Consider the following 20880-nt stretch of genomic DNA (forward strand, 5'->3'; position numbering starts at 1 on the left):
CCTAGCTTAATAAACTTTTAAATTTTAAATTGCTTTAGGACCACATGCCACTGGTTCTATTCGTATAGATTTTTCCCAGTTCTGAGGCATCAATTGAAGAGAAATTTCAGTCACAATTTTCAGGCCTAGTTCCATAAATATTTACCAGCACAGTGTAAACTTCTGTTCTAAATATGAATTCTTATCCCTTAAACCAAGAATTCTCAGGCCATTAAAAAGACATGCCCATGAAAATTGATCTTTGGCAGCAGTGAGCCACTTGACAGCTGGCAGAATAAGTCTGAGCTCTAAAGAACAGAAGAGATTAAAAGATTATGTTATTCAATTTACAAAATCTCTTCCAAACAGAGGATAATGAGACAAGGCGAGCTGGGTACAAGGACCTTCTTGGAATGAATGAAAAAAAAAAAGTAAAAGAGAGAAAACAAAACAGAAGAATGTAAACTTTTACAGAACTACAGTATAGAGACTAAGCTTTTGGATCCCTTACAGTGGCTTTCAAATGATCAGCCCTTTCCCCTTGACTAAGGGTTCTTTTTCACTACAATGATTAGCTTTTCAACCAGAGCACCTTACAGAAAATTTCTAAGTTGCAACGTATAATTCTTAATTTACTCTACAGATCTTGATATTCTTATGACTCAGCAGTAAAATTTTATGTCAGGCAAAATGTACTGTCCAGTTTTAAAGGCTTTCTGTTGTTATTCCATGATATAATCCCACTTCCAAACATGGGAGAAAACCTGTACTAAATACATGCTTACCAGTAGTAAACTTAAGGCTTATTACATTTGAAAGACTAATTCTTAGGCTTTTCTATTTCTGTGATGTTCAAACACAAATAATTTTTTTTTTAATGAAAAAGATCTTTTTTAGGTAATTTTAAAAATCTTTTATGGAAGTGAAAAGGCATGCATTCCAGCCAATGTCTCTCTACATCCCTCTGCCTTCAATAGCTAGAGCTTCTGAGGCAGAACAATGCATTTTCTGTCTTCATCCAGCTCTCACCTAAGGATAACAATAAACATAACTACAACCAGGAACCACAGCCTTGTAGTACAGGAATGCATCTGATAAAACCTGAGATGAGGCCAGCAATCAATTCCATATTAAAAACTGCATAGGCTACCCACGGATTACAAGAGTTACCTGAAACAAAGCTACACTGTTTTCAGCACCAAGAGATACAGAAATATTTTGTATCATCTGTATACTGTTGAAGGTGTGCCCATTCCTACCAGCCATGTTGTTAAAATGATGTTAGTATTGAACTCACATTGGCCCCCTGGGGTACAGGACCAGAGGCTGGCCCCCACCTGCCCTCTGCACTGCTGACAATAAATCTTTCAGCAGAGCTTTCAATCCACCTCAGCTGTTTCTCCAGCTCATTCTTCATCTCTTTGTCTGCAAAGGATGTCATGGCAGAGAGCGTCAAACCCTCTCTGAACTTCTCAGGATCACAGACCCCCTCATTTGCCAAGCTGGCCTCTAATCACAGAAGACAGTCTGGTCAGGCAATTTTCCCTTTTTAAATCCACATGGATTACTTCAAATCACATTCTTGCCCTTTGTATATTTGGAAACAGCTTCCAGGATTTTCTCAGATCACCTTCCTGAGGGATCAGGGTAGGGCTGGCTGCACTTCCCTGCTTCCTTTCTCTTGATCACCTAAGGCAGGAGTGAAAACATCTGTTTTCTTGCAGTCCTGAGGAACATCCTCTGATCATCATGATCTTTCAAAGATAATAAAATGGCCTCACAATGACGTTGACCATCACCCTCAAGCATTCATGAGAACATCACATCAGGTCCCATGGATTTGTCTGCTCAGTTTATTTAAATATTCCATAACCTGATCCTTCCCTGCTGAGGGCAGATTTTCCCACTGTACCTAAGTGCTGATGATTCTTGAAAGAAGGTCATACCAGTAGACTGACATAAAGAAGGCATTAAGCTCCTCAGTCTTTTCCATGCCCTTTAGCATCAGGTGCTCCGCCCCATCTAACAGTGGGCTTCCACTGGCCTTCCTGTGCTGCTGATATGCTTGTAGTAGCCCTTTTTGTTGCCCTTCATGGTGTCCAGCAGTCAATGCCAGACAGACATTGGCCTCTGCCCTGATTTTGGACAGAGTTAATTTTCTTCTTAGCAGCTGGTGTTTTGGATTGAGTAAAACAATGCTGATAACACACTGATGTTCAACAGAGCACACCCCTTCATCATCTCCTTGGTCACTATCAGTGCACTCTGGAAAACTCCTGGCCTCCTTGTCTGCTGCTGTGCTGCCCCTTTAGAAGGTTAACTCCCATCTCAGCTGTTAAAACACAGCTGTGCTGATTTCCCAGAAAAAGTGAGAGAGCTTACACTACCACAATGTTCTGCAAAGACTTCTTTCTCTGCATATGCTTGAAACAAAACTTCTTCAGCTCTGTTTGCTACTTATGAAGTCTCTCATCACCTTGCACTGATTTGGTTGCTAGCACAGCCTACCACCATGCCTAACCTAAATCCAACTCACCGTCAAGATGATAAAAACACTCAGTCAAGATGATAAAAACACTTTTGCCTCACTTGACCTGGTGGATCCCATCTCTTCCTAAAATAGGGATCCATAGTCCTAAAAGACAAAACCCATCACCACAAACTGTACAATCCATTAGTGGTCTACACAATCCATGTACTCCTCCTCAAGATGTTTCCTTACCAGCAGGGTTGATGAGAAAACCCCCATCTCCAATATCAGGGAGTTGCCCACTATTATTTGCTAATTCCTCCTGGTGCTACTGCATTGTACAGGCTCAGATGATTTGTTGGACAGAACTTCCTGCTTTTCATCTGCCACTGTAAGGACTGAGTGTATTATATGGATGTAGATCAGCAAGCAGAGAAGGAGAGTTCTTCCCATTATCAGAACTCATGAGTTTCCTGTGTCAGCCATCACAGAACAGCAGAGACCCAGCCTGTCCTTCCTCTCTGTACAGCTGGAGGTTCAAGCCTCGACCCTGGGTCCTGGAGAAGATTCAATTTCCTTTTTGCCATCTCTGGTGCCATGTACTCTGCTGACCTCCCACTGCATCTCATTCACTTGGCAACAGAAATCCTCAGCCAAGCACACATAGAGGCAAGGCCAATATTTTCCCCTGGTGCAGTCTCAGCATGAGGCAGGAGACACTCTGCTCAGCTCAGGGTGTGAGGAGCTGCACCCTCCACTGCAAGCTCAGCCTGAGTCACCACCTCAGACCTTCTGGGAAGCATACCCTGTGCCAATATCAAGAAGTGTCCACTGTAATTTTAAACACTTAAAGCCTCTGTACAATAGGAAATCTGATTAAAAACATGTAACAAGAGTTTCACAAACTAGAAAACTGAATTCTGGTAAGCAGTTTCATACATATCACGAAGGACTGATTTTCAACTGTAAATTAACTAATTACTGGACAGAAAGGAGAAGCACCAAAAATTAAGTTCTTCCCACTTTTGAAAGAAAGAGCTAAATACTAACTGCAAGTAAAGACAACAAAGTGCCAAATGGCTAAGGATCTGCTATGAACAATTCTAACAACCATTTCAAAATCCAGTGTACAGATAAAGAAAAAGGTTACATACACAATAAACTCAGAGATGTTTTACATTGATTATCATTTTAAGCACTTGCTTTTTTTGCCAATCTAAATTCCAGTCTTAACTCAAAAGAAAATGAATACAAATAAATGTCACTTCAAACACTCTAAAGCCAAATACATTAATGCAGAATATCTCCATCTCTGTAAAAGAGGTTGAACTTAGCATAGATGCTCTACCAAGTGCCAAACCAGCCTGCCCTGATCAATGAGACATATGAAAGCAAACAAAATTGGAACTGAAGATTTACATCAAGCCTTTGCAAGTCCATGCATTCCACAGCAGAGGCCCACCTGAGATACCAAGATACACAATGCTTATCTACCATAAATGTGCCCAACCATCTTCATAACTTCAAAGAGACAAGTGTTAAACACACTAGGAATTGAACCAAGGAGGAACAGCAAGATGGATAACACTTAGTCAAAACATCACTGGGGAGGGAATAGAGAACAGGAGATAAAAAAAAAAAGATGAATTAAGTGAGGAAAAACTATACAGTTGATAGCAAATACTCTAAAAGGTCTCTGAGGCAGTACAAGTAAGACTTTGCCCATATGATGAGGAAAAGAATGGTTTATAGCATGTGGTTTACAGCAGCACAAGTGCATTTGCTTAACATCTCCCATACCTGACATTCTACTTACACAAGGATGTTGTACTTTATAAGTCATCTTCTGTTCATGCATCTCTCTTACAGTACACCAGACAAAAGCAGAAGTCAGACTAAATAAAATTCTGATTCCTAACTAAATACAATTATGCTTTTGAAATTATATTCTTAAAGAAAAAAGAAAAGAGAAATTACTTGAACAGAATCTGGTTTGACATGCCTAAAAATTTTAAAAATTGAATTAAGAATGGAATCTACTCAGAAAATCAGCTAATTGACAAATTTTAACTTCCCTAGCACTACTAAAAAAGTTAATGTCCAAAAGTGAAAGTCCATATTTAAAAGAACTAAGAACTTTAATAGGAAGTGGGCAGCCAAAATGACTTAGAAAAGCACTGTATCTGAAAAAAAACCCCAAGTTCATCTTGGAACATCTTTAATTCACATAAACTCAAATTCTACTGAGTCTACTTCTTTGGAGAAAAGCTGGTGAGTTGATGTACATCTTGCATTCTGGTCACAAAGCAAAACTTCAATATAAGCAATGATTTTCTTTGGAATTTATATTGCACACTTGATTTTCTTTGGAATTTATATTAAAAAACCAAACCCCAAATTAAGAACCTAAATAGCTGTGAACTTTGTGCCATGCTATTCCTAATGTTTCAGGGAAAATACATAAACAGTGTCTGCTGAAAGGAGAGTCATATGGCAAACAGCATGACAGCATTCTGCCTGTGGTCTGTCAGCTCTGGGATATTGCAGATTTTCCAAAAAAAGCTCAAGATTACTGATTTCACAGCATATTGCCCATGTAGATAGATTACAGTAGTCCTTACAGTCATCTCTTAGATAAGAGCATGATTTCACATGATTTAACTTTGGTTTTGCAATACTTAAACTATCATTTTCTGGTAACACCGAGCTGAAAAATACTACTAAAAAATATAAAGCAAATGAGAGCATAAAAACTGGGTAGTATCTGATAACACCTACAGTTAGGAGAGCATTTACTATTATAGGAGGTAGGATGCAACTTACTTCCACTAAAGGTTCTTACTAATACTGTAGCACAACATACCTTCTTGTGAATCTGTTAAAATCTATAAAATGGACTTCATAAGAGCTCCTCTGAATAGCAAGTGAGGAAAAAATTAATTCACCTACACTAATTGAACAATTTTGTAGCAACATTCACAAACCCACCAACCCTCAACAAACCCTCTAGTCACTACAGACACTCTATCAATCTCTGAAACTTCACTTGGTACTCAACAATTTTTTTTTGCTAGGGACTGCAAGGTACAATGAAATGAAGCTTTGATTAAAATAAAACACATCATGAGAATAAAAATAACCATAAAATCTTGTGCATTATTAAAAAACCACTCAGAGTGTTTTTTTACAGTTATAATATTATTCTAGAGTTATAATAGTACTAAGTATCAAAAATTTACCATCTCCCTTTTATCTCAATGTTCCAATATAGACCTGAGAAGGAAATCATCATTATTATGTATAACACTTAATTTCTAAAGCTTTGCTTCAGAAATTCAGAGAAATAAAGAGAAGTTATAAATATTGCAAAAAATTAAAATCCTTAGTCTCACCTAGGCCTCCAGGGCCAGCCAACAGAAACTCTTGTCTGCCTATTCTTTTCACAATTGGCCGTTTCTCATCACTGCAATAAGGAAACAGGTCCTGGGAGACGCCAGTATTGTAATTCAAAATGATATACTGTGTAGTAAGGGCAAGGCATAAGTAGTAACCATCTACAGCCACAGCACAGGGTTGCTCTGGAGTAAACACTTCCTTCACTATCTGGACTCTGTCTTCAAACACCATGAACATTTGAATGGTCCGGCGCTTGACCGAGATAATGCAAACTTCAACGCAGAAAGGATCCCCACTCACAGGGTTTTCATTCAGGGTGAATGTCACAGCTCCTTTGATCCTAGCACCAGTGGGGACAGGTTCCAAGTTGATCATGTTCACTAGTGTTATCGTGTTGTCACAAAGCACGAGCAGTCTCGTGAGGGCAGAGGCTGCTTTCAACTCGCTCACAGGCTTCTTCAAACCCAGGTATTTGTGTAGTTGCTTGGTGGCAGAAAAAGTTATTTTTCCAGCTGTGGATACCTTTTCATCCAACAGGAAGTGATAGATAAAGCAGTCATTGGTTCCAATATAGAGGTTCTTCCCACAACACTCAATGCACTCGATGTTGATGTAATTTTTGTCTCCCATTAACATCTCCCGCTCAACAGCAGAAACGAGCTTGAAAGCTTTAACGCTCATTGTGTCTTCTGGGTGATCTAATTAAAGAGAAAAAACCACTACTGTTTACCTCTGCATGTAGAATCAGATATCAGAGAAAGCAATTTAATATCCACTTATACAAAAACTTAACTACTGCATTTTTAATAGTCTATACTCTATTTCTAACCCAACTACACAAGCCAGAGCAAGCACATTAATAACAGAAATTAATCAAATTGTATGCTTCTACTTCTAACCTGTTCTGAAACAGATTCACAACAGTACCCAGCTACTCTGAAGTGATGCTTTCTCCACAAGTAACCAGCATGTTATTGGCTCTCTCAGACACTGGCACTACAGGAGGTTATTGCCAGTACTTAGTTACTAATAAACCTGTCATGCACAGGTTTCTATCACCTATACACAAAAACAGACAAGCTTCAGGTCTTAGATTTCCTGAGAGGCAGCAAGGCCTCTTAGGAAATTTAGTGCTACTAGTTAACATGTCATGTTGCTTTACACTCCACTGTAGGCCTATTAATACACAGCCCCTTCACAAAATATCACAGGTATATTCCATTTTAACACATACTTTACGTTCCTTAGTCTACAGCAATCAGAAATATATACTTTCCAAGCCAGTTCAAGAATAACTTATACAAGGAATCATACAGCTAATAATAAAAGTTGTTGGTTTGGGTCATTCATTAAGCTCAAGAAGCAGCATCACAGAAATTCAGAGTGTTTCTGTTTTCCACCACCATAATTCCAAAAGCCTGTTTTTGATGCTAAACAGCACTTTTAATATTTATGTTACAAACTATACCTACCCCTCTCCAATCAAGCACTGTCAAGGGACAGATGCAATTTATGAAGCAGATAATACTGTTTTAAAAACAATCCAATCCATGCAATTTTATTATACTCCAGACTTGTGTTAGTGTTGTAAGAAACCAGCAGACAGCTGTGCTCAACACTCCAAAGAAGAGCAAATGAGAAACTGCTGGCCTTGTTTAATCACTTTTTAATTTGTCATGACTGGTCTGTAATGCTCACTTAGCCAACGCAGGCACAACACTAAACATCTCAAACACACACAATCACTTCTGCTCCACATGTACAGAGGTGATGCAAAACATCAAATGAAATCTCTGTGGACCAACAGAGAAACCAACATCAACAAACTAGTCCTGTAAACCAAATTGAAACTAAACACAGACAAAACAAATTTAGTTTCCAATTACTACATCTAACAAGATCCTTTGTTTTTGCAAGAGAACACTAAAAACTATGATCAAATTTTCTGTAACTGAGTTAGAAAGATAAGGTACACAACTTGCAGGTAATCATGAAATAAAATTATATAAAACTAAGATTATGGCTAAAAGCAAACCATACTCCCAAGATACACTAGTAAGCATTAGTGCCAAATACTTCAGAGCTCATTTGTTGGGTTTTTATCAGAAGTTAAAAAGATTTTAGTTTGGGCTTCCATGACATTTTCAAGTTCTATCTTCAGCCGGAGTGCAAATTAATGTTATGATCTTCAACAAAAAAATCAAACAACCAAACAAACCTAGGAAGAACTAGAGAAATAGCTGAGGGTAAAATGACAATGCAAGTCTGGCAACACAGCCACCTTATTCTCCAACATGGTCAAAAGAAACACAGCATTTTAAGTTAGAGAGGACTGTCCAAAGGTTGACTGCTAAAACAACCCCGACAGTTCTTAAGAGCCTGTTTGTAGCCTGAAGTGATAAACTACTGTCTGCAGAGGTCAGGCAGCTTCCTTACCTGAAGCTGCTAAGGACTCAGTATGTTCCTGCAGCCCAAAGTAAAAATGGGAATATGTTCCACTGAGAGAAATGCAGAATTCTACTCCTGACCAATATGTGTTAAAAAGTCAAAAAGAATTTCCTAAATCAAAGTTGATGCGAATTAGAAGTATGAAAGAAATCTTAACAGATACATCAGTCTTGAACAGAAAGAACAAAAAATCCATAGTACTACATAAGTCTGGCAAGAAAGAAATGAAAACATCTGTTCTAGAATAAAAAAAGATGTGAGGAAAAGCTTTTAGGGAAAAACAGTGCCAACATGCATGACCTGGACATAACCTCTTTTTTAGCATTTCTTTTGTTCTCGTTAATGAAACCTTAGGGGCCAGTAAGCATTGTAAAGGAACAGGTTCTACAGAACATGCTGTTCCTTTGAAGTGCAAGAGGCCAACCCCATAGTTACAGATAGTATTTCTTATACTACATTTAGATGTAAGAAGCCCGAAAAACAAGATAATGGGGATGTTTTCCTGTCAGAAAAAAATAAAGCAACAGTCAAGAAAATTATTAGTCTAGTAGGCACTGATTTTTAAGCGCAGTAATAACCCCGCACGCACTCATTTCCTGCAGGAAGAGGGAAGCAGCTCTCCCCCGCTCCAGTTAAGCAATAACCTTGCATTACATTGTGCTCTCCCTGCCTGCCTCGGAGAGCAACACCCTGCCTCCCTCACCTGCCCGCACTCCTGCACCGTGCGCGGCTTCCGGTTACCCTGTGGTACAACTCCCGGGAGCCGCGGAGCCCCGGGAGGGCAGGGATGCGCTGCCCGTGCCCTCACACACCGCGTGCAGCCAGGCCCGCCGCTGGCCGGCCCCGGCGCGCCCGCCTCCCGCGCCCGCACACGGAGCCTCTCCCGCCGCCCTCCCGCAGCACCTGCCGGCGCACAGCGGAGCCGGGCCCGCCGCTCCGGGGCCTCGCGGTGCGGTGCCGGCGGCCGGGGCCGCCTCGGGGCGCGCTGCGATCCGCCGGCGGCGGGCGGGGGGGACGCGCCGCTTCCGGTGCGGAGCCGGCCCCGCCCCGGTCGCGTCACCGGGCACGGGCAGCGGCGGGAGGCGCGTCCGGTCACGTGCGGGAGAGCCGGGCCGCGCCGGCCGGGAGCGCACCCCCGGAGCGCCCCGGGGAGCTCCGGAACCCGGCAGCCGGGAGGAGAGACTGATGCGTTTATTTTTTCTATCTTTCTATCTTTCTATCTATCTATCTATCTATCTATCTATCTATCTATCCTAATATTTATATGCATATATTTATTTGTATATATATTTAAAATAGATACATAAGAGAGCCCAAAGCCTTGGGATATATATGCACACACACACACATATATATGTGGGAGATACTTTTTTCAGGTTCCCAGAAAGTGCCCTCACTCAAATTTGATTTAATAATAGTAGAAGTCTAATATCTATAATGAGACTTACAATAACGCTGTTTGTATATAGTATTGTATATATTATATAAGTCTCATATATTATAAGAGACTTATACTACTACTATTATTTATATAAATAAATATATATAACTCTCAACTATTAAATGTTAAAAAGACAAATTGCTTATCGGTAGAATTGCCTTGTTAAAGTTTAGGGCTTGGCATGCCTCAGTGACCTAGGAGGAGGTTAACACAGCTCAGCGAGAAGGGTGTGCTCCTGATAGTGGACACAAAGAATGCAGACTTTGAGGGCCACAAATACATTTGGCAAAATTCCCAAGATAAGGAAGAAACTAACAAAGCCTGCTCATCAACTCTGCTGGAATCAGCTCTGACTGGGTAAAAGGTAATTCTGGCAGGGGGAGAGCTACAATCACTGAATCACTGCCCAAGAAACTCACTGGCTCAAGAGAAGAGGAAGACTGTGCAGGCTAAATCAGCATGAGAAGTGAGGGAATCATTGACCAATAGAAGATTAATTAATGAAAGAATTATGTAATTTGTAGCCAATGAAAATTAATGCCTTTGTTTGCTAAAATATGTAAATGGTAGGTTTTGATGGTCATCATGCTGGCTCTGTGGATTTGCTGCCCAGCACCTCTTTCTGCACAGAACTGTAAATAATTCAAATATCTCAATTCTCTGTGTGGATTGGCCTCTTGCTCGCTGAGTGAAAGAAGCTATTTTGGGACAACATATTCACCTAATGAACAAAGTAAAGAGCAAGGATCAGAACAGATGTAAAGCATTTTTTTTTCTAATTGTAAAATCTTAAAAAGAAAAATAATAGAAAATGATACTGGTATCATTTATTTAAAATTACTCTATTGCATTAACAAAAAAATACAAAAAAACCCCTCTACTATGAAATGTAATAGGATCACTCAACAAGTGTATGAAAACAATATAGCTCATTAAAATTCTATTATTTTTACAGCAATTGGAAAAGAAGCATTATATTTTTATCAGACTGTTTGCATTTCATCTCTTTCAGAACTTTATTGTGAGAGGACATGCTTTGGTTAATCAAAGAGGAACTATAATTTTGGGTACAAATGCCTACAAAGTAAATAGTAACATAAGAAAATCACAGGGTGAAAGTCTTGATCAGCACAACTAATTCAGTTAGCAAGGATATGTTTCTGTGAGGCAGAACTTATAAGGTACTTTAGGAAGAGGGAGATGATCCATGCAGTTTACAAGAAAGTAATTTCATTCATTGAAATAAGCACCAAATCCAGGCTGAACATTCACCCTAAAAGCTATATTCATTTACAAGATAACTTGAGTTCAGTTGATTTTGTGACATAATTGGCTGAAGTGAGAAATGAATGAGAAAATGAAAATAGAACTATTATGAAAATAGCTGTGTGCCTGCTGGGCACAGAAGTGTAAAGTTGGGCTTTGGGCAGCCCTGGCACCCAGCCCATGCTTCCCCTTGGATGCCGCTTCCCTGAAGAGAAAAAGCACAAGGGAACAAATTGTATATACTGCCAGAAGACACTTTTGAGGAAGCCATATCATTTAATGTTACTACTTACTTGTACACTTAAATGATTTTTAAGTACTGAAAATTCGAATTTATGCCTTTTGAAGTGCGATATATATGTAGGCTCTAAAGTGACATACATAGTCATGTATCTTCAACTCCTTCCACGTGCATGTACTTTTATTGTGTTACATTGTTGCCTATGCCTTGCAATTCTGTAAAATGCCTCAAGTACTTCAAATTACCTTGTAATTTTATGTTGTAAAAACTACACGGTTATTTACACATGTAACCATTTGTAATTCTCCGTTCTGCTTTTAAACATGTAAGGGGGGGGGGGGGACAGACACCAACGGGCAGGCAGCTATTGTATTTCAGAATTACACAGCAACTTTTGTTGTTGCTTATCAAGCAGCGTTAACCAGTGGGTGTCACAACTATGGGCAGGACGGAGATTGAGTTTAATTCCACAGCAAAAATCCAGCATGCAGCACATCCGGCATGCAGCACAAATCCTTCGCACTCTGGTGTGCTGACAGAATGACAATAAAACAGATATTCTCCCGGTGGGTTCCATGCTATCTGCTGGGGGGTGACCTCACCTCATCAGCAACACCTAACTCCCTGAAGGGCAGAGAAGCCCTGCAGAGAAACCCAGACAAATTAGAGCTGTGCAATCACCAGCTGTATGATGTTTAACAAGGGCGAGTGCTGAATTCTGCATCCGGGATGGGACAACCCTGGATGTACAGACTGGGAAACAAGAGGCTGGAGAGCAGTGCCATGGAAAGGAACCCGGGGGTCAGTGACAAGTTGAACATGGATCAGCAGTGCCCTGGCAGCCAGGAGGGCCAACCCTGTCCTGAGGGGCATCAGGCACAACATGGTCAGCTGGGCAAGGGAGGGGATTGTCCTGCTCTGCTCTGAGCTGGGGTGGCCTCACCTCGAGTGCTGGGGCAGTTTTGGGTGCCACAGTATAAAAAAAGACATAAAGCTATTGGAAAGCATCCAAAGTAGGGCCACGAAGGTGAAGTGCCTTGAGGGGAAGCCGTGTGAGGAGCGGCTGAGGACATTTGGTCTGTTCAGCCTGGAGAAGAGGAGACGGAAAAAAGACTTTATCACGGCTCCTCATGAGGGGCAGGCACTGATCCTTTCTCTCTGGAGACCAGCGACAGGACCCAAGAGAATGGCTTGAAGCCATATCAGGGGAGGCTTAAGTTGGATATCAGAAAAACGTTCCTCACCAAGGGGTGGTCAGGCACTGAACAGGGAAGTGATCACAGCACGAAGCCTTACAGAGTTCAAGCATTTGGAAAACACTCTATGCCACGGGGTGTAATACTTGGGGCTGTCCTTAGTAGGGCCAGGAGCTGGACTTCGATGATCCTTGTAGGCCTCTTCCAGCTCAGGATATTCTGTCATTCTGTGGGATTCTGTGTGTTTGCCCTGACCCGGCTGCCCCGCGGAGCGGCGCCGTCCTGGCAGGGCGCACCCCCGGCCCCGCTGTCCCTCCCCGCCGCTGCCCCGCTCCGGCCCCGCTCCGGCCGTGACGCCACCGCGGCGCGCGGCTGCTCTGGAGACGCGTTTCCCTCCGCGCGCGGGATTGTGGGAGCCGGGAAGGGGCCGCCGGGGGAAGAAGATGGCGGCGCAGGGAAGAGCCCGGGTGGGCGGCGGCGGTGGCGAGGAGGAGTGCGGGTCTGGGCGTTCGGAGTCGGAGCTGCTGTTGCTGCATCCGGAGCTGCTCTCGGAGGAATTCCTGCGGCTCACCCTGGAGCAGGTGCGTCCGGGGAGCCGGGCCGGGCGGAGCGGCGGCCCCTGAGGCGGGGAGAAGAGAGTCACGGCGCTCAGGGAAGAGCAGGCACCAAGTCGGTGCTCTGGACACCACGAACTCGCGGAGAGGAGCCTCTGGCGCGGCAGATGTCTCCGTGTTTGCAAAGGGGCTGTGCTTGAACACCGAGGGTGCTCAAAAGCAATTTTCCCAAATTGAGACAGTGTCTGCATACAGTAAAAGTGGCTGTGGAAGGATGAGTTTACACTGTTAAAGTTGCCACGTCCATACCCAGTGTGTTTTGCTCTAGGTGACCCTGCCTGAGCAGGTTGGTTGGACCAGATCATCTCCGGAGCTCCCTTCCAACCCTAACAGTTTACAAATTAAACAAATGCAGCCTGTGTAATCAATCAAGCTAATGCTTTAATCCATAAATATTGATACTTGATAGTTGAGTTTGAAAGTGGGTTATAAACTGTTTAGGACCATAAAAAGGTTTATTTGGTGTTTGGAATACTAGTTACTGCCTTGGCTGAAAATTTCAGGTGCATGAAACAATAGTAATTAAAGTTTCAGGGTTTTGTATAAGCTGAAAGAATTTTCATGTGCTTTTGTCCATGCAGCCTCTATGGACAGGTTTCAGGCCAACATCAGAAGTCATGAAGTGTTGCCAGAATCAGTAGTGGCAGAGGCTTGGCCTGCTCTCAATGACCTCAATCTTTAGGATGTTAGTGGAGTTTTTCATAAATTTGGCATGAGGTACCAAGAAATGTTCACAAAACAATACACAATTAGAAAGAAATCTGGTGTTCTAACTGGTGGTTCCTAAAATCACTGAATAGTTAGGGTTGGAAGGGACCTCTGGAGATCATCTTGTCCAAACCCCTGCCAAGGGAGGGTCACCTAGAGCAGGTGACACAGGAACACATCCAGGTGGGTTTTGAGTGTCTCCGGAGAGGAGGAGTCCAACCTCACTGGGGAGCTTGTTCCAGTGCTCTGCCATCTTTAATGTAAGGAACTTCTTCCTCATGTTGGTATGAAACTTATCTCCATTATTTTTGGGGAATTGGTAAAAATAACGCAGTTCTACATCTAAAAGTTCGACTTGCATTACATTCTAGTTGTCTGTTTTCTAGACATGTGAAAAAGAGCCCTGGTATTGTAGTTGGATTCAGGGAAGCGTGTTTAAGAGTGCATGAAAACATCAGCCATCAACAGTATGTCTGTCATAACTTTTCCCCTTTTTGGCTGCTGTTTTCCTTGGGAAAACTTGCAGTATTTTGGGTAGATAGAGGCTACAGGGTTGACCTGTGTGGGCAAAGGTGAATGACTGCCCAGTGCTGGTCACAGCTGGGTCCATGTCTCTCACACTGTTGAAGAAAGCAGCCCATCACACCCCTGAATTTGCAGCAGAGTTGCTCATGGCACCTGTGCTCAAATGCACTTAAAGAGCAGCAGACACTGGGGGCAGGAGACTTCAAAGGACACACAGGAAGAGGCAAATGAGGAGACATGTGGAGAAATGCAGTTGCAGATGGTGGAAAAAGAAACCACTATGCACTGACCAAAACATCTTGTGTTTCCCATTGCCTCACTGAAGGGGCAGGCTGAGTGTGATCCACACAGAAAATGCAGGAAGTTGACAGTAGGAAGGGAGGAGACCAGGCTGTTGTGGGCACTGAGCAGATCATGGCCTCTCCAAACTGATCATCCCAGCCACCCCATTACTTCTGGAACCCTGGCCCAGTACAATACAGTGGATTTTGAAATAAGAAATTATGCCACTCAGATGGTTGAACGTTGAATTTGTCATAAAAGTAACAACTCTTTTTCTGTTCCCCACAGAAAAATATATTAGGTGAAAATGATGTAAAGATGGACAAAGATGGGCTCACTGATCTCTATATTCAACATGCCATTCCCCTGCCTCAGCGTGACTTGCCAAAAAGTAGATGGGGGAGAATGATGGAAAAGAAAAGACAGCAAAATGACTTGAAAAGTGAGAAGAAAAGGTAATCTAGCTTTATTGGGCCAGACTTGGACAATTTAGGACAATGCATTTTGTTTAATCTTTGCCTGATTACTGAAGCTTGTACAGCTTTTGGATATTGTTACATTGTAGCAATGGCTAAAACACCGAGCTGTCTTTTGTCAAATTTATTCTCCTTGTGCATAAGAGGTTAGAGTACCTCAGTTTGTTTACATCTGTGGACTTGAGGATGGAAGCATGAGGTTAGTATTTGGGTAGGAAACTGTTAGTGTGCTGAAATAGGTGCAAAAGGTCTTTTTATCAAAACTGAAAATTGAAGTTTTTAAACAGGAATATTATATCTCTTAATGGTGGTTTGGGTTTTTTATTTGTTAAACCTGCACTTTCCAAACACTTTCTCTTTGTCATTCTTGAGCATCGCATTTTAAAAACTCTGAATTCATATAGTGTGAGTTATGTTGACCTTGTACTTTATTTTTTTCTCAGTTAAGATGTTTTCTGATAATACTGTTTCGATATTAGCTTGATAGTATTCCTTTGAATGAATCAGTGATTACTGAACTGGCCTGCTCTGACTACACATAGGTTCAAAGGCACAAACTATTAAAAAAATGTCATTAAATCCACTTAAGGTTCCTATTCAAAGAAGACTTATTTTAAAAAGGTGTGGGTTTTTTGCTTAGTGTTTTTATTCCTTAGCTAACAATCTTTTGGATTTACCTTAACATTATGATTTTGAATAAGAGTGGAAACAGGGAAATTTAAAAGTATCAGAATATGAGATGCTGTTCCTGCAGGTAAGGCAGCGCACCCTTCCTTAAATACTCGTCTTTTGAAATACTTCACACCTGTTATCTCTGTAGTTACTCTAGAGTAACTGCAGTGGAAGAAGCATGGTGACTTTGGTTGTGCAGCTGTAGTTGTCTGCTTAGACAGTTCCTCATGCAATTCTTCTTGCTGAGGAGCACTGGTCCTCACACAGCCCCCTGTGCCTTTATATTTTGGAAGTAACTTTTATTGCTTTTTATTTTTATTTAAGTGTATGTAAGTGTATATAAGTATATTTATTTTTATTTAAGTTTGGACATCTCAGAGTTTAATATTAGTATTTTGGGATATATGTTTTCTTCAGGTAGGATAAAATTAATTTTAATTACTCATGTCACGGATGTGCTATATTTTGATCATCTAACCTATGTTTCTGTGAATTTTGTGATTTGCATTTTCAGTGTTACAACGGTGGAAGGTTTAAGGAAGCGGCCATTGATTGTGTTTGATGGCAACTCGACAAGTACAAGCATAAAGGTGAAAAAGACGGAGAACGGAGCTGCCGATCGCCTGAAGCCTCCTCCCGCTGGCAGCACCACCAACACCGTGAGGAGGTTATCCGTTCCTTCCAATGCCTCCACGTACCTGTCTGCCTCCAGTTTGTCAGAGGACGCTAAGCTGGGAATAAGGAATAATGAGGCTCAGCAGAACAATGTTTCAAAGACTGACAGCAGCGTGTTGACTGGTCTGAAGGTTTATCCTTTGTCTCCAATAGCAGGAACTACTGTTGTGAAGTTAAAGAGGTCTGTTCCAAAAGAGGAATCTGATTCGCCGGTACGTTTGTGCAGTATCTTGTTTTGCAGCTTTCTTTTTTAAAATTGAGATTTAAAGGAGACAAAGTTAGAGCCTTGCAAGAGTTTTCAGAATGATTTTATTTTGGAGTAATAGTAGAGTGTCATCATCTTGTTGCAGGGGTTCCATAATATTGTCTTCTTATCGCAAAGGTTCCATACCTTCTTGGTGTTTCTCATGGTCATCTCCTCAGAGCACTGACTCTTTCTTTCTCTTTCAACTAACCCCAGTTCCCCTCTCAACCAGCCACCCCACTCTTTTATAGCACTCTTCTTCTCATTGGTTACAGCTGTGGCCTGTTAAAGTCAGGTCTGTTCCTAATCTTTGATAATTGGCCCAACTGCAACTCCTTAGGGGTGAGATTACTCTCTACACTATATTTCCTTATATTCTATCCCCCTACAGTACAGTATTTAGAAACAGTGAGTATTAGTAAAGCATAGCTAGTTTGGGAAGTATCAGAATGAAGGAAATTTGTACTTGTCAGTAGGAAGCTTCTGTGTAGGCAGTGGTGCTGAGCGTAGCTGCCAGATGGGGACAAGGAGCAGTGGTTAGTTTTGGCAATGGTGTGATTACAGGGCTTGTCCATGGCCAAGGAGAAATGGCCTGTCTCTTAAAAACATGCCACAATACAGACATAGGTATTAACACTTGTGTTGTATTCCTTCATGATACAAATGAAGGAGTTTTCACATTTCCGCTGGAATACAGGAATATCAGGATTAAATCTGGGCTTCAAAGGAAGAAATAGAAATATCTGTTCTCAGTTGAACTGCAGGGGGAGCTTTAGATATACAGTGTGCAGTTACATTGATTAGCATTTTCCTAAGACATGACACTGAACTTTGTTTTCTCAATATTGCCTCATGAGATACAATAAAACATTTATATTAATAGTAATATATAAAAATATTAACATATTTTAAAAAAATCCTTTAATGAAAGAATGTAGGTAGTATTCTGGTGTGTGGCCTGGTACATTCCATCAGACTTCTGTTAAACATGGGTACCAAAACACATGGCTGTTGTGAAAGACACCTTTAGCAGCTTTTAAAAGAATCATGGCTGAGGCTCTGAATGGAATTTATGCTTGAGAGGTGTAGGTAGTTTCCTACTACCAGTATTACTAACTTCTTTCAGTATTTGGAACTCTTCCAAGTATTGGCAGATCTGAACCTACAGAGCTTTTGAAGCTTGTTTAGTATACCACTCATAGCTTCTTTGCATTTAATTTAAATGTGCTATTGAATAGAAAGTGATGCTGTCAGGAAGAATCCGTTTACTTGGCAGATAGCTGTAAAGCCTGATCTGTTTTTAGTGTGATGACAGTAAAGACAACTGTGTCTCCAAGCAAGTGACTGTCCCTTGATGTTCAAGAAAAAATTAATGAATAGCACAGAACTGTCCCTATTATCTTTGGGTCTAATTCCCTTACACCTTTCAGCCTTTTCAACCTGTAAATAAACTAACACTGAAAGTTTTTTAAAGAGAGCAGCAATCTCTAGATTGTGCTCCCTGAACCAGTGTGTTGCAGTATACTCTTGAAAACTCATATACCTGTATTTCCTCTGCTTATGTGAGCCTTTAAAGCTCTAATTTCTCAGAATTTGTTTTTTATTATTACTTTAGATGATGAAAGGGAGCTATTTTACCACTTCATCTGGTGTTTCTTTGCTTTAGGTTTTCTTGATTTTTACAGGTTTCTTTGGGCAGGGGGACTTGAAAGATGAATTCATCTGAGGCTTTGGCAATTAGTTCTCTTCTTTTTATCCAGATCATTACAAAGGAAGACCAGATTTTCTTTTTCTTCTTTTTAACGTTTTTTTACTATTTGACAAAAATAAATTGGTTTCCTAGTTTTGTATTTGGGGAATTTTCCTTAATACAATTCCATTTCAACAAGTATTTTAAGAAGACAACGTGAAATAACCTCACAAGTATTTTTTGAAACTCCAGTATGTACCTGTTTCTAAGCTGCATAACTGAAAGAAATTTTTAAATATTTAAGAATATTTAATTGTTGGTTGCTGAAAACCAAAACACATGTATGATTTGCAGGTAGTTAAATTCATTGGCTCTGTTTTTATCTTCATCAGAGAAATTCTGTGATATTTAGCTTTCTCCACAAGATGGCAATAGAAAGCTGTTGTAGTAGCCTGTAGCTGAACTGCAATAGTACCAGATTGAAATATACCAGATTAACGACTGACTCCTGTTTGCACAGTATCTCTGAGAATAATTATATATTTTCTTGTATTCCAGAATGACCTAAAGCCTTCAGAAGCAAAGAAGAAAATCCAGCATGTTACATGGCCATGAAGTAGCTAATGGTGCTCAAAACATAAACATTACTTCCATATTTTCAAATAGATAGGTCATATTTAAACAGTTGAAATAAAATTATTTTAAAATTTACAGACTTACAGAGATTCAGATTGCTGTGAAGTTTTAACAAGTATAACAACTCCCTGTTGTAAAGCTGGAGTCACTATCACCAGTCACCTTAAAAGTATCCACTCTTGTACACCAAGTAGTTAATTACTTCTTTAAAAGGTGGTGATATTACACTATACTAAACCCTCCACTCTTAGTTTTCAAGATTATTATAGTTCATCTCCTCCATGTCACTGTGATTCGCACATTGTTTCACTAAGATTCAGTTTTATTCCACATCTGATTAAATATTAAAATATCTGTTGAAATTTAGAGTGATCCCTAGAGCCTTCTTGGCTTTAAAAAGGCAATTAATTTAGGTGAGAAAACTGACCATTCTGCTGATAAGATAGTCTGCAGAATTTTTTTTCCTTTTTGTTGCACAGGAGTGTGGAATTTGCAGTGCAAGTTAGGTTGGTAATAAGAGATGAACTGTTTTAACAGCATTACTTCAAATTGAAGTTTCTCTTGATATATGAAACAAGGAATGCACAGATGGAAATACGTGATATGAAACTTCGAGAGGAAGTAGTGAATGGAGTAGTGCCACGTTCTCTTAAGTACACAGGCATATTTTTTACATGCATAAGTGTAAAAATGTGCCAGTGTAGGAAATTTGATTGTTTTCTTGGTTACAGTCATGCTTATTTATAAAATATTGGGGGAAAACCAATGGAATACAGGCCAGTGCTTTTTCAGCCGACAGATGGTTGAAGAGGGATGTGGATAGGAAGACAGAAGTACCTTGAGAGCATTAACACATGTAATTGCACTCTAGAAAAAAACCCACAAACCTGTTTTCCCTTCCTGTGATAATTTAGGATGGATTTTGGTTTTCTGTGAAATTTGGTGTTTCATCTGGATTATTGGTAGTGCCTCACAGGGCAAAAATCCAATTAAGTTAATGGAAACATTTTTGTTAAAACTCAGTGGCTCAGGGTGAAGCCAATTTAGATCAGTTTTAGATACGAATGGCAAATAAGAATAATAAGAATGCTCCCAGACTTGGTAAAACAAAAAAGAATCAACTTCTGAATCCACTTAGTTAACCCAGTAAAAGAAGTTTGGTGGTGGTCTGAAAGCTTGTTTACATTTTTAATATTGGTTTATATTGAAACCAAAAAGTGTAGCTTAGTTCTTTACTTTACAGAAGTTCTCCATTCACTGTTATGACGTAAAAGGCACCTCTTGAATGCTGTAAAATGGTAAGAATGTGTGTTTTGAAATGGTGTGCTCTCTCCCTTTTACTAAACATTTGTGCAGTTTTTGTACTTGAGTACAGCAAACTTTAACGTAATGTACATTTTTTTATGTAAAGACTTGTCTTTTAAGTAGCCTTATCCTATTTGAATAAATTAAATTAAAAGCAAATGAAACAGTGCCTCGTTTTTGTGATGTAATTAAGCTTATCCATTTTATACAGTTATATTTCAGTAGACTTGATGTAATCAGCATTATAAGGTAAAAGGGTCAGTAGTTGCTTTGCAGCAGTAGCAGCAGGGAGTATCACATGAAGTGCTGATTTTTGCACTTGTGTAACAGTCTGACGGGAATTCTGTTTTGTGGCTGGCTTCCTGTGAGTGGTTTAGAGTCTAGGATGTATTTTGTGTAGTTCCAGTTGCTAGGAGCATGTGTGTGTTGGTATATGCAGAACTGCACTGGAATAATAGCATCATGCTGCTCTCGCGTGGTAGCAGTCCTGTTTCCAGGCTGGGATGCTTTCCAGCCTTGCATGTTTCACCTGCCTTTCCCCAAAGCTGGGGCCATTTTGTTACCTGTTGTAGCACTTGGGAGGCAAGGTGCAAGCTGTGCTGCTCCTACTGCCTTC

The 20880-nt window shown here is 40.6% G+C and overlaps 2 protein-coding genes across 2 annotated transcripts in view; one reads left to right on the forward strand and one right to left on the reverse strand.

Annotated features, from left to right (window-relative positions):
- TGFBRAP1 (transforming growth factor beta receptor associated protein 1) overlaps positions 1–9214 on the reverse strand; it is a 32935-nt gene extending 23721 nt beyond the window's left edge. Inside the window, exons 1-2 of the mRNA XM_054271763.1 lie at positions 9197–9214; positions 5842–6543 (exon numbers count right to left, since the gene is read on the reverse strand). Of these exons, the coding sequence (XP_054127738.1) occupies positions 5842–6526 (685 nt within the window). The 5' untranslated portion in view covers positions 6527–6543; positions 9197–9214. The remainder of the gene's footprint in view (positions 1–5841; positions 6544–9196) is intronic.
- A 3666-nt stretch (positions 9215–12880) lies between these two features.
- On the forward strand, positions 12881–20417 carry CUNH2orf49 (chromosome unknown C2orf49 homolog). The gene is made up of 4 exons (XM_054271724.1): positions 12881–13018; positions 14855–15021; positions 16229–16601; positions 18882–20417. Exons 1-4 carry the CDS (start codon positions 12881–12883, stop codon positions 18936–18938), a joined length of 735 nt encoding a protein of 244 aa, XP_054127699.1. The 3' UTR covers positions 18939–20417.
- Positions 20418–20880: the final 463 nt, after the last annotated feature.

Source organism: Melozone crissalis, unplaced genomic scaffold, assembly GCF_028551555.1.
Source record: "Melozone crissalis strain CALT ecotype California unplaced genomic scaffold, PUWL_Pcris_2 ptg000013l_1, whole genome shotgun sequence".
In the NCBI taxonomy this organism is placed as follows: domain Eukaryota; kingdom Metazoa; phylum Chordata; class Aves; order Passeriformes; family Passerellidae; genus Melozone; species Melozone crissalis.

Bases quoted from the DNA above. Each gene is read 5' to 3' on its own strand.
- CUNH2orf49 (XM_054271724.1), top strand. From the start codon at position 12,881: ATGGCGGCGCAGGGAAGAGCCCGGGTGGGCGGCGGCGGTGGCGAGGAG. The intron at 13,019-14,854 runs GTGCGTCCGGGG...TGTTCCCCACAG, and splicing joins TGCGGCTCACCCTGGAGCAG to AAAAATATATTAGGTGAAAA. The intron at 15,022-16,228 runs GTAATCTAGCTT...TTGCATTTTCAG, and splicing joins TTGAAAAGTGAGAAGAAAAG to TGTTACAACGGTGGAAGGTT.